Here is a 16,302-nt window from a genome sequence, read left to right on the forward strand (position 1 = left end):
GACGCGGCTTTATACATTTGTTGTTACCAGTATGGTAATGACCAAGTCGTGGCGCATTACTAAAGGCCCTGTGTTGTGTCATAGTGTTGTAGTGCTATGGTAGTTACATTTCGGTGACTATTACAGCGTGCCACAGGAGGTACGGCGTGCATTAAGGGGTTTTAAGAGTTTGACTGAAGAGTTTGAAGCATTCTAAATGTACAGTGTGCAGTACAGCACACAGTATTTGACCTCGGTATTTGAAAAAGTCTCGTTACGGCCCGGCATGTAACCATTTTATACAGTGTCCAGTGGTGTGTTCTCATTTTTGTAATTAAACGCACCGCTGCATGGTAACTAGGCGGGTGCATGCATGTATAATATGTCACCATAGTCTAAGATGGGTAAATGTGCACTGGACCAACCTTAGTGTGGCAGCAAAAGTAAAACACTTTTTGAAACAGAAATAAAAACTCAGAGTATGTTGAATTTTAATTTTTAAAATTTGTTTTGCAGGAGATTGTTCTAATGGATTGGGCCTTGGGCCTATTCACCACTCCAAGGGGAGGACTGCGATAACCACAAATTAAAAAGTCACTGTAAACTTTTGGTGGCGATTTTTCTCAGGGTTTTGGCCTATAGGCCTATCCACCAGATTGCGATTGCAGTAACTGCAGCCGAGTTACTCGGAATGGACTTAAAGTATCTACTGAGCTGGCTGCTTGTAACTGTGCCAGCTCTCGTGTACCGCACAAGACAAGACAGGGCAGGACAGGAGGCGACAGGGCAAGACAGGGCAGGATGGGAGGCGACAGGGCAGGGCAGGCAGGGGAACATAATGAGGACATAAATAGCCAGCTGATCGCCTGGGATAAGGAAAGCCTCATGCGGAGGAGACTAGCGTAGTCCTCAGTCGCCTCATAGGTGTAATCTCTACTGCACTGACAATACTTAGCACGTACACACACACACACACACACACACGCACACGCACGCGCACATACTTATGTGCACAGATGCAGAAACACAAAAACGTGCAGTCACACATGCACGTGTGCACACACAGACACAGACACACACACTCACACACACACACACACACACACACACTGTATTAAATACATGAAAAAAGTAATTTTCCATACTATTTTCATGTTTATTTACATAAAATATCCTACACAACACATGCACATTCTTCATATTAAAAACAATAAATACATATTACAATTTTTGTACAGTAAAATTACAGTGTGTAAGCGTGTCTTTTTGTTTGTTTTTTGTTAAAAAATAATAATATTTCCAAATTCTACACTATTTACAAAGAATCCACCAGATAAAGTTACAGAGGTTTTTTTTTTTGGAACAGGTGAAACAGCCTCTTGGCTTTTGGAAATGGGAAATATTTTTAATCAAACAAGGGGACCCTCTTTGGTGTGGATACCTCAATATCCTGTGAACTTTGAACTTTAAAACACTACGGGTCAAAAGTGCAGGGGTCTATGGGGACATTGTGTAGCTGCCGGTCAAAAGACATCCTCTTCTGATATTCGTCACGTATCCTGAATCACTGTCCCCAAAGGGAGAGGAAGACCCCTCCCTCCTCCCCTCTGCACCCCCCGCTGCACTCTGACCCGACCTCAGGCGGTTCAAATGACAAATTGTGTCATCATAGTATAAATGGTATTTGCAACAAAAGAATATTAACAACAAAGTCATCCGAAATTATGGAAATATTGTCATTTAGTAGAATCCCCCGCATCACTCACAAATCACGAGGTGCCTTTCTAAAAGATGCTTAAGGTTTCCAACCGAAAGATGTTGGAGTGAGTTGAAAGTCACTGCTGATAACTAAATGTGACAATGTCAAGCTCTCTACAGTAAATCTCCATAACACTGCCTCATACTCCTCTACCTGTGCATCTTGCTCCAGAATATCCCAAAACATGTAGCATCATCTAAGTTACCCGCAAAGTTTTTTTTTATGGTAAGAGAGGTATTTACAAATGTGAGATTTTCCCTTAGAAAAAAATAATAGTTCATGGTATACACATAGCAGAGAATCTCGGACAAAACATATTTATTTTTCCCATATGACTATCAAATGTCAATGAAAAAAACTTGTGTGAACTGAATGTAGCAAAACTTCAAAAGTGCTAAATTTGCTATTGGGTAACAAGCTGACTCTGAATTGAATGAAACCTCACAAACCTGATTGATAACAATAGTATCACTACAGTGTGTTGTGATATAATGACATAAAAAAAGATAGGGGCATTTTTTTCCACACATGTAAAACAAATGATTGTGCATAACAGCATGAAAAATGCAAGGAAAAAAAACATTGCAATGTAGCCCTGCGAAAAAAATGTGTGTATTGACACATGCAAGTTTCTCAACACATCATCTTCTGAGCATGAATACAGTTTCTTACACTTCCACCTCTCCAAAGAAGAATGTATTCAAGGTTTGCTTGTAAAATTGTGTGCCTGTACCGAGATACTCTTTCACCGATATGTAAGAACTGATGACTTCTGTGGTAATTCTATGGATTCGATATCGTTCTATTATATACATCATAATTTACATTCTATGACAACATTCTATTCTCACACGTGGCTTCTTGTCCTACCATGGCAACCCTTGCTGGAGATGTGTTGAGAGGCCCTAGTCAGAGTGACGGGCCAAATCCATGGTGGACCGGGGGAAAAAAGTGTTCAGAATGAGGCCTGAACGGTTAACGTTTGCATCAAAGAGGCAATAAAAAAGCTCACATTCTCAATCCCGTTCCCCTGTCAGAAGGAGATCGGTTTCAGTTCAGAGGTGAGCCGAATGGGGGGGTGCAGGGGTATGGAGGAAAGGTTGGCTAGCTGCTCAGTTCAGCTAAGCTCAGCTGACGGTGGCTACAGGAGCCGCTGCTGGGGCCGCCTCTCCACCATCCTCCACCGCGTTCCCCCGCATGCTCCTCATCATCTCCATCATGTCGGTGAAGGTCTCCTTGACCGTCTTCTCCAGGAACCAGCCTTCGCTCTCGCTCTCTGGGTCCTCGGGGTTCACCAGGGTGGACATGGCGGTGTTGACGTACTGCAGGCCTACCGTCACCAAGACCTGCAGGGGGGGACAGAAAACCACAAAAGATCATTACATTTCAGAACATCACACTTAGCACACACTTTTATCCAAGGTGAGATACCTGTAGGTATTCAAGTGCAGGTTATTGGTTGCAGGACCAGATGGAAACATTTTGTTACAATACACTGAACTTGGCTGATGCCTTTACCCCAAAGTGACGTACTGTAAAGTTACTGTATTTAGGTACAGGTTGCAATCCTTGGAGCAATTTGGAGTTAGATGCCTTACTCTAGCGCACTTCAGATGATGATGTGATGGGATGGGATTTGAACTCGCAACCTTGTACCCATGAGATCAACCCCCTTACTACCACGGATGCCTCCATAGAACACCAACTTAAAGATGCAAAAGCCTACCCATGATGAAGAACTAGTTCCATGCAATATTACTTGGCCGGTTAAAAAAGGAACAGGAGAGTTATTTGGTCAAAGTTCAATGCTACTTGCTGCTGCACGATGCCAACGCCACATTCCCCTGGTTTCATAATTATTTTCACTCTACAGTTTATAACTTGGAGAACTCCAACTCCAAGGTCCTTCTATCCATATGCCACTATATATGATACCCCCAGTCAAGGTAAGGACACGCATTAACAGTTGCAGTCAGAGACCTGTTACGAGACATGTCCTATCCTTGGGTGTATTTTGCACTTCCCTGTGTATTCCATGCCAACTGTCTTGCACTGTGTGTCATGTACAACAACAGCTGTTCTTGGTGAAACATTGGTTCATGTCACTGTGTACTAATTAATACGGCTGCTGACTTAACCGGACGAGATTTAACGTGATTTGACACAGAGCCTTGTCCTATAGAAGGAGGCTTGGAGGACATCAAGATAACAATCTACTTAACTGTGAGTACCCAATATGCTGAAAAGAAATGATGGAGGTCCGCAACACTGTTTGATGCTCCCAAACAAAGATTAATGGCACAAGAGTCCTTCATTAGTCATTCACTTTGATGAAGACCTGAGAGTCCGAACCGTTGTTCCATTTAACTTTGTTTGGGAGCATCGTACAGTGTTGCAGACTTTTAGTAGCCTGGTGAACCAGTGCCACCCGCTGGACGGCAAAATGTTTTGTCTACAGGTGGGTCTGGCCTCGCATAATGATTCAATGAAGCCAAAATGCCAGGAATCTGGCAAACCAATTACAACGCAAAGATGTGTTTTGAATCAAAGCGGGCAGGGTTTTGAGGGAAGGTTGTTCTCATCAACAATCTTCGGATGTATTATGCATCGAGGCCAGACTAAATTAGACATCCACATTTAGTCTGGTTTATCAGGCTAGACTTTTAGCATTTCTTTTCAGTTATCTTATGTTTGGTCCAGCACCTGTGCTACTGATGTGCGCGTGTTCTCTGACTTTTTGGAGTACCCAATATGCCACATAAGTACAGAGATAAACGCTTCATCTGTCCATAAGCAAAAGCTGACTTCTGTTTCCTATTTCTCTCTGAATCCTATATACTGCAGGGCTGCACCTTGCTTGTACTGCTTATTTTACTGCACATTGTAAAAAAGATATGGGTCTGGAATTGGGGCAGCACCCTTCTGATACAGTGAAACCGAACATTACTTTCTTTGCTCAAAAGACGCCCAGCGTAATCAATGGAACTCTGCAAAATAAATGCACAATAATAAAATCCAGAGAGACAATAAACCCTTTCAAATCTCCTTTGGATTTCAAAAAGACTTCATAGTTGTAAGCAATTGCACTCCCTTTTTAGCTGTTAAACAATTGCACGTCTACTACTTTTTCTACAGACATCACAAAATCCCAGAGACAGTCACGTGTGTCTGACATACGACAACACGATGCGAAGGAATCCTGTCATGATGCCAGGAGGTGCAAGGAAGCCAATGTTGGTGGCGACTATCCGAGGTTAACGTTCAGGTTCAGCCAACAGACACGCACACACTTGCTTCAGCCAATTGAAGGCACAAGCTGATACTAATGAGCACCTTCTCACCACACATCTAGAAAGGCTTATTGGTTGAGTTGGAGGTGCTGTGGCGCACCATGTTGACCACCTGTACCATTTACATGGGGACTCAGGTTCGAGTCTGGCCAGGGTCAATCCTCAGCCCTACCTCACCTTTCTCTCCCTCCACTACTTTCCTGTTGCATCTTGATTTTGTTTTGATTTGATTTGAGACGTTTTTATGTATTTCATGTTTTAAGAAAAATCAACATCCTTAAAGGTGCATTGTGTAAGATTGTGGACAGAATAGCTATTGCAACTATGCTTCTCATTGAAATTGTGCTGCCTATTGTCAAATTTGATCTTTCCATGAACATTTACTAACTAAACTAGTATTTACTAGTATGACCAAAGTACAGTAAAGTTTTGCGGCTAAAAATGTATATTTCTGGAAATTCAAAATGGCGGACCATGGATAAGATCCCCCTTTTCATGTATGGAGTGTGGTAGGGAGTCGAAGGGTGGGATATAAACCCTCTGACCTAAAGCCCATCTCCTTAAACATTAGGCCATGATTGCTTCCTTTTTAGTCTGTGGACAATGCATGATTGAAGGAGTGTTGCGTTTTTCCATGCCATCTTGAAACAGTTGAACCGGCAAAGAAAAACTTCTCCAGGTGTGCAGGCCTTTCTTTTCACTCAAATTCGATTTGTTTGTGACCAAATATTCTACGGCACAATGTGCAAAACAGATGATTGGCCGACCCCATTCACAATGAGTGAGAACGTACAGTAGGCCTAGGCCTATTACGCCATGGCCAACCATGAGTTCATGTTGTGTCTTCTGCTGTCGAAGAATGATTGAAAACTAACTAGCTTAGCTATTTGTATTACGTGGTAGGGGAAACATGCCATTGTCCTGAAATTATCTTTGTAAGACTGTGTATGTTGACAATAGGCTACAGTGAGCCAATTATATGTTTGGTGGCAGTTGCCCAGGTTGTAAGGCTAAGGCTACTGCAGGCTCAACAAAAGGTGTTAACAATGACACCCATTAGCCTTCAGATTCAGCTCAGTGCACCCGTGTTAAGACTTTACTAACTTTACTAGGAACACCTGTGCCTGCCTCGTGCTTACCTTGTGCCCATCTGCCCATAACACCTGTGCTTATTGTGTGTCTATCTATCTATCTATCTATCTATCTATCTATCTATCTATCTATCTACCTATCTACCTATCTATCTATCTATCTATCTATCTATCTATCTATCTATCTATCTATCTATCTATCTATCTATCTATCTATCTATCTATCAGACAGATGTGGCATGGGTCCACCACTTCCTTACTTTGCTTTTTGTCCTTCCTTCTGTTTTCTATCCTTTGAATATTATATATTCAATAATGCAATGACATTAGTTAGGCTATAATTCAATATTTTCTTGTTTACATTTCCATAAACTAATTACAGTAAGTGGGAAGCATATTTAGTATTCATGATAATTGCCTACAAACGCTAACTATTTACATTTCTGATTAAGTGGTAATAAAGTATTTGCAAGTAGAAATCATTGATATGATAAACCATTAATTAACAATTTATTGTCACTATTAGCCTGAGAATTCACATGTTGCCTTGTGCGCTCTTTCCGGCTTGTAGGTTTTTTTTTTTTTTTTTTTTTTAACAGATCTACCATGTCGACACCAGATACGAAATCAATTTACATACATACGTTACATATATACAGCAGCAAACCTCATTGGCTTAATGAATGATGGTTAAGCGGTGACATCCTGCGATAGCCAGGTGGTGATTATAAAGTTCTATTCTATTCAATTCTATTCTGCTATTCCATTTTCTTCTGTTCTATTCTTTTCTAATTTCTTCTATTCCACTGACAGTGTTGGCTGGGCCCAGGACAAAGTCATCTGAAAGGGCCCCCCACCCAGTGCATATAATGTAATGAGGACCAAATTCTGGGCCACCTTCTTGTACACCCTATACACTCATGCCTGCACCCCCTCTCACTCCAGCAATAGTATCATCAAGTTTGCTGATGACAGCACCATCGTAGGTCTCATCTCCAAGGGAGACGAAACTGCATACAGGGAAGAGGTGCAGCGTCTATCGGTCTGGTGCAAGGAGAACAACCTGTTCCTAAACACCACAAAAACAAAGGAGTTGATAGTGGACTACAGGAGGACAAAGGCTAACATTCAACCGCTGGTCATCGATGGGGCCTATGTGGAGAGGGTCTCTGATTTCCGCTTCCTGGGCGTGCATCTGAGGGACGACCTTACTTGGAACACCAACACCACTGCCACCATCAAGAAGGCACAACAGAGACTGTACTTCCTTAGGGTCTTACGGGCTAACCATCTACCCCAAAGTCTACTGGTGGCCTTCTACCGGAGCTCCATAGAGAGCATCCTAACATACTGTTTATGTGTGTGGTATTCCAGCTGCACAGCAGCGGACAGAAGAGCTCTTCAGAGAGTGGTCAGCACAGCTCAGAAGATCACCAGCTGTCCCCTGCCCTCTTTAGAGGAGTTGTTCTCCTGTTGCTGTCTAAAGAAAGCCAAGCAAATCATCAGAGACCCCTACCATACTGGACATAAACTGTTTGAGCTGCTGCCATCAGGCAGGCGTTACAGGGCTCTGGGTACAAAAACAAACAGGCTAAAAGACAGTTTTTATCCAAAAGCAATCTACACACTTAATTTTGCACAGCTGACTTTTTAAAATCTGAATTATTTTTATACAGTATATATATAGGTTTCTTTGTTGATTTTTAAGCACCGTGAGCATCTGCACTTTACCAATTTCGTTGTACCTGTACAATGACAATAAAGTTTCATTCATTCATTCATCCATTTCCCTGGACTCCGGACAACTGATCCCTTTGTCCTGTTTGTGCCTGTTGTCTTCCCTGACTCCACCCATCATCTCACCTCGAGAATGGTGACCAGGATGACCAGCGCCGCCAGGGTGTTGAGCATTCCGCCGTAGTAGTGCACCATGGCGTCACGGCAACCACGCCTCCAGATGTTCAGCTCCTCTGTGTAGTGGTCGTAGCTGTAGTGGGCGGAGTTGTTGGTGAGCTGGTGCTGGATGCAGGGCCGTGGGGAGCTGGGGTTACAGCAGCTGAAGGGCACAGCGTCCATCAGGTACTTGCCATCCACGTTGCTGGAGATTCGACTGGGGTAAAGGAACAGAAACAAAACCAAAACAGTCAGCAGGTGAGCTTAGTTTCACTTCAAACATCTTGCAACAACAAGAACTTTTCACCAATTTTGTCAGATTGTTAGCTGGTCCTTTTCCCATAAGGTCGCCAATTGTCAATGGAAAAAATACGGGACACTTCATAGTGGTGGGGGTATGGGGGTCCTCCTCTCTGAAAATGTTGTATTTCTCAGATGTAATTTCCTGCATTTTAACGTGTCCTGTTTCAGCTCAATACGGAACCTGTACTTTTATTTCTAAATACGGGACGATTCCATATTTCAAGGGATAGTTGGCAACCTGACTTTTACAGCACCTAACTGACTACTGACTGCTGTAGATTCGACAGTGGGTGGGGCAACAGGATGGAAAAAGAATGCTATCCTCCTCACTGATAACCATACTCTGGAGAACTACAGAAATATACTTCTACAGATGTGTTGTTATCAGATAGCCTCTTAACGCCGGTGGGCCCTTTCACTCATTGCTGAAAAGACTCAACTACATGATAACAAAATTGCTGTGACATTAACAGATTTAGCTGTTAGCTATTTTAGGAGCACAAGGTTTAAAAACGACTTACAGTGGCTTGAACATGCATGGAAAATTAAGTTTTTGCAGCTTGAGCTTCATGGCTAACATGTAGTAGCAACATGTTTTACTTATTTTTTCCGTACAAGAAAATACAATAATTTGTAAATATGTTGAGCAGAGCAGGGGAAGAGTTGAGTGGAATAGAGCAAAGCAGAGAAGAGATATTATTTAATTACCCCTGATTGCAAGCAAGACTTGACATTGGCATCTGGCAAAATACTGATAGAACTCAGCTGTGACGAGAAATAAGTTCAGTGCCACTGGCCACTCAACCAGCTAGCTTACTCTTGGCTATGCCATATCAGAGTAACCTATTTTCTGTTTTTGCCCCTTGTGCATCAATTGTTTGTATTTATTATACAAAAAGGCTTAGTAGTTACTCAAGCTCTATTCGTCTGATTTATTTTCATGTGTAAAGCTGTTAATAGCATCTTAATAGCATGGATGCTCTTACTTTAGCACTCATCTTCTGAGCTCAGATGTACATATGTTAAATTACATTACATTCACTTAGCTGACACTTTTATCCAAAGCGACTCACAGCTATTTTAAAGGGTACTTGTTACAGTCCCTAGAGCAATGTGGGGTTAGGTGCCTTGCTCAAGGGCACTTCGGCCATGGATAGAGGTGTGAGAGGAATGCAATTTAAATGTCCTTGTATGACCTGTGCATATGAAGAAATCGACAAAAAAAGTTGGCTGGACTTCACATGACATTAGGCCAAGGCTGCCCATAATGGCAATGAAAACAAACGGATATCAAAACCCTAGCTACTGTAGTAGAAAGGCTGAATGGCTAGTGATCCAGGAAAACTATTAGTTCCAATGAACAGTGAGCAAAAATGGCATTAATGTCAAGCCCTGATTAAAAGTCATCAAGACCTGTCACAGGAACATTTTAGAGTAGATGCACAGCAGAGTACAGTAGGAGCAGATCCCGGAGTTGAGCAGAGCTGAGTATAGAGTGAATTAGACTAGAACTAATAGTCAATTAATCCCTGGGGTCATGTTGTCTGATAGTGACCAAGGTCTGTGAAAGCAACGTCAGAGACATCACAGAGCAGCAGCAGAATAGAGCAGAGTAAACTTGTAGTGGCGCAGCAAAGGCCTAGAGTAGAGTAAACATAAAATAGAGTTCGCAAATAACCCTTGGGGTTATGTTATTAATGTCTGATCGCAAGTCAGCAGAGGCCCGTGACAGGAACATCAGTGTGTGTGGCTTTGGAGTTCAATCCTAGTTTAGTCTGCCACTAGTGTTGCCCCCTGAGCAATGCACTTAACCCCAATTTACGATGTCCCCTGTAGTAAGTTCGCTCTAAGTCCCTCTGTGTAGCGAACAGTGTCTGCTAAATGACTTATAATGATAGCAGCGGCAGATTATCTCTTCCAGCACAGACACGTTAAGAATCTAGACAACACGGGTAGGCCCTCTGTGGCAACTAAGCCTTGACAGTGAATGTGAGAGGGAAATCCTCTGGCATGTCGCTGGGCAAAAGAAGAAAGATCAAACTTGTGATTAGTCTTCTCTTCTTCCTGTTGTTCCTGCTCTTCAGCATAAGATGAAGCACATGGGACATTAGTGACAGACGTTGTTATCATCAGCTACCAAGAACTGCGAAGAGCCAAGGCAAGAGGAGCCAAGGCAAGACAAGGCAGTGGGACCCACTGTACTTAGTGGGGTTGTTAATAAAACCATAAGCCTACACCTCTGAGTGTTGTGTTTTAATGGGTTTGTCGCCTCACCAAATGGATTTTGCAGATTGGGCTGGCTAAACTGCATGAACCAAGTTTGGGAAAAAACATGTCAAGGCCCATAATCCGAACAGGGACATAAGGTCATATGGGGGTCAAACATGGAGTCCAGTCCTACAGGTCTCACAGGCCAAGAACACTGTGTGAATTTTCAACTAGGTCTTGGCTCGTAATAGAGATTGCCAACGTACATCATTGCACTCGCCAGATTTACTTTTAGGTCTGTAGTGTCATTGCTTACACGACTAGGATTGGTGGACCGAGACTACTATCTGACAGGGGTCAGAATTTGATTTGCCATGGTGAGGGCAAAAGGTGTTGCCATCCCATTTGGTCACGACTCACGTGTCTTGGCAACCTCTATACAGTGCATGGCAAATCTGCACATTTGCTTGTAAGCAATGTCTCCTTTCATTCATTCAGTGTCCAGGGAAATGGCATTTTGGTGGAGTCAGACATGGAGTCCAATCCTATGCAGGTCTCACAGGCCAATGAACCCTTTTTACCTGACGTCAGTCACCTTTCAATCTGTTCATTTGAAACAGGAAAAGTTGCATCTGGTGGCACATAAGCCCCTGTCTTCTGTGGAAACTGGTTGTCGTTTCTTCATCCTTTGCTTGAAAACGATTCGTAGCCCCTTAATGCCCCTTAGTACCTCCTGAGGCACGCTCTAATAGATATTGACAGTTAACTACTATAGTACTACACTACTATGACAGTGCACGGGACCTTCAGTAATACATTACAACTTGGTCATTGCCATTCTGGTAACAGGGAATGTATAATGTCGTGTCTTAAGGGGTTATTTGGCGTAATTGCAAAAAAAGGCCAAAAACAGTGTGTGGAGTGGAGCTTCAACTACATCTTGTCGCCACACCCCAGAGTTTAGTTCATTTAGTACAATTGCCACACAGAGGACAATTGCCACGCAGTGAACAATGACCACCTAAGACTTCCTTGCCTTGAGTGAGGGTAGTAACTGTAGTAACTCGAGTGACTGCTTATCACCACCGTGCCCATGCGTTGAGTAGCTTCTCTGTTGATCCAAGACTCATGAACAGGCCTGTTGTGGCTTAACTTTTGAGCACTATAGAGAGCCATGACTGATGCTCGTAGACAACTGCAAATCTTGTTTTGAGATTTAACTTCCTTGAGTCGTGCCAGGTGAACTCACATTCATGGCCCTGTAATATTCCCCTTGTCGATATAGCCCTCCAACGGTCAAATTTTGAAGCTGTTTGACGAGACACACTCTTAGCATATATTGTTACAGCCCATATATTTCTAAATATATTAAAAAAAACATTTTTTTTATCCAGCCTTTTAAAAAACATCTTGTGACTGAACTTTCAAATCAAACTTTTAAGCAGTGCCGCAACAAAAGAGATGAGAAATAACTTATTGTCAAAAGGTTTTCAGTCTACACACAATTCTATGTACAGAAACTAATTTCCTGAAACAAGCACAACCCCCAACAATAAAGGTAGATAACATAATATAAAATACCCAAACATGTCTAAAACAATGCTTGGAAATCCCTGGTTGGTATTTCCTGGTAATTTTTCTCAACATCTCCACAAAGCACTCAGGTGGCAAGTTGGCAGCCAAGGGCCGTGCTGTTGACTCCTGAGTCTATTCCCAGCGAATCGGCTGGGTCTTGGCATGATTGGAAGGGACAGTAAGCCTTGAAGGACAGGGAAATGTGATCCAAGAAGATTATCAGCTAAGTACAAACTGGCTTGCGAGCCTGATACCACTTACACTGGATGGCTGACCTCAGCCGTGACACCTCACCCCTCCACCCCACCCCACCCCCCACCTCAGCCTCGCCACCATCATTTGCAGTCTTTCAGCCAGCCCTCTATCTACTCAGTATAAAGGGCTGTTTACATTATAGCCTGATCTGTTAACTCAACCTCATATCCACTTATGAAGCTCTCATTACCAATGAAAGTCATAGTGAAAGTTCATCCACTCTCCAACCCTCCCATGGCACGCTGCGTGTATGTGCATGTACGTGCGTGCACGCATACAAAGGCAAACAAACACACTTGAGACTTTTCTTACATACAGGATACATACTCCCCAACCCAAACACTGACAATGGTTCTGCTATCATGGTCTACACCACTGCTGCATCTGTGACCATGCATTTGGCCAAACACACTACTGGACTGTGCAAGACAGCACTAATGGCTAGATGATGGTACATCTGTCTCAGCAGTCATCCCATCAGGATTCCTTATCCCTTTGGGATTTAGGGAGCACATTTTTTGCATAACATGAGCTTACCATACAGAACATTCAGAGTTTCCCTATCTATGTGCAGCATGAAAGAGAGAGAGAGTGGCACGACGAAACTACAACAAAACACACCAAGACTCAAACCCCCAAGCAATTGCAGCAATAGTGACCCATGAGAAAAAATGTAGCAGCCCACTCACTCTTTGACCTCCTTTGCGCTGAAGTCCAGGTACCGGTTGCTGACCCACTGTATCTCAAACCAGTCCTTGTAGTTGTTGTTTCCGCAGCACTTAAAATCCATCTGCATCTGGTCCAGCGTCCTCTTCATGTAGCACCTGCCCGGCGTGTCGGTGTCCTTGTAGAACTTCATGCTGTTCTTCAGACCCTCCGAGACCGTGTACATGAGTGGGATGCGCATCAGCACGCACAACACGGCCGTGAGGAGCAGCAGGGAGTTGAAGACCAGGCAGGCAATGAGGAACGGCTTGATGAGGCCCTTCCACTTGACAAACTTGGTGGTGTCCAGAGAGTCGTAGCAGATCTTGCCACCGAACGCATTGATGCCGCAGGCCAGTATTCCGACGAGGATGAGCAGGTTGGGCACAAAATGGCTCTCGTTGTTGTCCATCAGCTCGCTGTTCTTCCGGAGCTCTATCTTGAAGAAGAGTCCCATGACAAAAAGTAGAACGCCAGCCATGACCGCAAACCAGTACATGAGCCACACTGCCTGGGCGAGCTTGACACGCCTTTGCAAGTCAAATTTCACCTTAAACAGTGCCATTGTGTGGCTGTCTCTGCAAGACCTCAAAAATTATTGATGAATTCTGATGTTGCACTCTTCAAAAGTGAGTGCTGAATGTGGATTTCCCCCCCACAGTTGCTACTTGCTGTGGCAAGCAAGCAGTCCCACTAGACCACTAATGGTTGCACAACCGAAAGCCTCTGTGCAGGTATGACAGGTGAAGCAGCAGCGATTCCTGATCCATCACAGAAAGCCGGTTGGTTATCCTAGGTGCCTTCTCAGTAGTCCACCCATAGTACAGGAAAGCAAGGAAAGTGAACACCCTCGATGCCTGAAATGAACAACAAATTAATGTATGCAAACAATAATTGATAAAGCCAAAGAAAATAGATCATAGAACAAAGACATGAAATAGAAACTCACCTATTCATGTAGAGGGAGGGAGGAGGACAGCGAACGACTAAACCAAATGATTAAACTTTAAGTTCAGGTACGTCATCCTAAGTCCTCCCTAATCAGCGTTTATCCCATTTGTGGTGAAATCCCTTCGCCAGCAGATGAGCTTCTAAACTCTAAGCCCTCCACCATGATGACTGATTGGCCTTGGTGTTCACATGACTCGACTAATGTCCCTTAAGAGATGGTGCAGGCGAGAAGACCCAATGCCACGCACTGCACTCACTCACTTCATTGTGAGATCAGCACTTCTGCTATGAAGGCTCTGGAGTAGAGGTGTCAAACTCAAATTCACAGTGGGTCAACATTAACATCTGGGACTGAGTTGTGGGACAAACTCAATATTTTCTCAAAAACCAACCGAGTTGTAGATGGATGCAATTAACACTAGTGAAGTAAAATGATACTTCGGGCCAGATTTGGCCTCCGGGGCCTTGAGTTTGACACCTATGTTACACAGGCTCCCAAGTGGCACAGGAGGACCATTCACAACTCGCAGGCTACTTTGCTGGTGCAATATCTAAGACAATCAACAGATCCATAAATCCCCTCCCGAGGCCATGACAAGTTCTTGTGAAAGTCGGAGGAGGAGCTATTCGCCACAAACCACACTTCACCTGTAGGCACCTCCCTCCCTCAGTGGACCGGCACAGTGACGTATATGAATGCACAGTAAAAAAAAAACATGCAGGCTTCAATACTCCAGAGTGGACTCATATGCCCCTTTTCCACTGCCGTTTTTCTTGTAGGCCTACCAGCGCAACACAGCGCGACTCGGCCGCCACTTTTTACTTTATGATTGAGCTGTGTCATGCCTATTCGAAAAGCAAAGAGTGGCAGCCGAGTTACTCTTATTCGAGGTGTTGGCCTACCAGAAAACCGGCGGTGGAAAAGAGGCAATAGAGTATTTATCACTCTGTGGAGAGCCACATTATTCCCTAACAATGGAGTCAACAGTCAGTACAAAGTGGTCTGCAGTGTTGCCAGATGTGTCTGACCAAATCCCGCCCAAAAGGCTCTCAAAAACCGCCAAAATGTGCTAAATTCCGCCCAAATTCAACAAATTACATGGACTTCTATGGGCCCAAAACGGCTGGGAAAAAAAAAACGCCAAATGGCCAATTTTTCCCCGCCGACGTTCATCCCAAGTAATCTGGCAGCACTGGTGGTCAGTGTAATTTCAACTCTACAGCTCTTAATATGTACACATTTTTGTTAAGCATTAACTCTGAAAATGTTAAACTGTTACCCTAAAGAGTAAAATCAACTAGTGGGACCAAATGTTATCTGAAACATGGCTCTTTTTGAGTTTGCACAAACCATACGTTACTGTAGGAACTTCCCATTGTACCCGACACAATGACACAGTGATTTCCACAATATGCTTGTTTTGACAAAAGGATACTCCTGTCAGGTCTCTCCACAGTCTCCCTCCGGAGTATTAATCTCAGTCCACTTTGACAGGGCATGACCTCAAGGCAGTGTCCGCAAGATGTCAATGCAAGATGTTGTGGTGGTACTACATCCACAGTGACCCATATGAAGGCCTTCCAAAATATGCTTGTTTTGACAAAAGGATACTCCTAACAGGTGTCTCCACAATAGGCTTCCATCCGGAGGTTTGATCTCAGTCCACGTTGACGAGGCATGACCTCAAGGAAGGCCAGTTAGTGTCCGCAAGATGTCAAGCAGGATGGTGCAGTGCTGGAACTCCATCCACCAGCCAGATGGCAGCAAGGACCCTAGCAAATCTGATGCATAAGAAAACCGATCATAGAGGGCATTGAGAAATGCTACTGTACATGCTAAATAGTACGCTATGGTCATGCTCGAACTGTGTATTTTATTATAATTTGTGGTTTCCTTTCTCTCCCGCTCTCTCTCTCTTTCTCTCTCTCTCTCTCTCTCTCTCTCTTCCACGCACCTGCCTTATCTGATTTAATCTCAAGCGCAACAAAGTGGTGCGGTCAGAAGCTGTGCAATACATTGCACAAGGGACTTCAACCAATATCCTGTAGGTATGCTTAAAAGAATAATAACTGTACGTCATTTTGGATAAAAGCATCAGCTAAGTGTAATGTAGTAATGTCTATGTCTATTGAGCTGATACATGTTTTTATTTTTTTATTTTATTTATTGAAATTTATTTTCACCACACTGCATTGGAATTAGTAGACAGGGCCTGGTCTTGCTTGTGGGTCCATAACCCAGCATTAAGCTCTGCCGCACATGATTTAATGATCAGCCTGGAGAAGTTCACTT

The 16,302-nt window shown here is 43.5% G+C and overlaps 1 protein-coding gene across 2 annotated transcripts; it reads right to left on the reverse strand.

Annotated features, from left to right (window-relative positions):
• Window positions 1-1,158: 1,158 nt before the first annotated feature.
• On the reverse strand, window positions 1,159-14,619 carry prph2a (peripherin 2a (retinal degeneration, slow)). 2 transcript variants are annotated; one of them, XM_063221595.1, is made up of 4 exons: window positions 14,008-14,619; window positions 13,043-13,915; window positions 7,983-8,229; window positions 1,159-3,084 (listed from the first exon to the last, which is right to left on the reverse strand). In XM_063221595.1, exons 2-4 carry the CDS (start codon window positions 13,621-13,623, stop codon window positions 2,866-2,868), a joined length of 1,047 nt encoding a protein of 348 aa, XP_063077665.1. In that variant the 5' UTR covers window positions 13,624-13,915; window positions 14,008-14,619; the 3' UTR covers window positions 1,159-2,865. The 2 variants fall into 2 exon arrangements, with proteins under 2 accessions (XP_063077665.1, XP_063077664.1); XM_063221594.1 differs by having other exon boundaries at window positions 13,043-14,619.
• Between the last annotated feature and the right edge of the window lie 1,683 nt (window positions 14,620-16,302).

Source organism: Engraulis encrasicolus, chromosome 17, assembly GCF_034702125.1.
Source record: "Engraulis encrasicolus isolate BLACKSEA-1 chromosome 17, IST_EnEncr_1.0, whole genome shotgun sequence".
Lineage (NCBI taxonomy): Eukaryota > Metazoa > Chordata > Actinopteri > Clupeiformes > Engraulidae > Engraulis > Engraulis encrasicolus.

Excerpts from the sequence above, each read along its gene's own strand:
- prph2a (XM_063221595.1), bottom strand. The coding sequence starts at position 13,623 with ATGGCACTGTTTAAGGTGAAATTTGACTTGCAAAGGCGTGTCAAGCTC. Across the intron at positions 8,230-13,042 it reads AGCGCAAAGGAGGTCAAAGA|TCGAATCTCCAGCAACGTGG; the intron begins GTGAGTGGGCTG and ends CCTTTACCCCAG. Across the intron at positions 3,085-7,982 it reads TCCTGGTCACCATTCTCGAG|GTCTTGGTGACGGTAGGCCT; the intron begins GTGAGATGATGG and ends CCCCCCCTGCAG.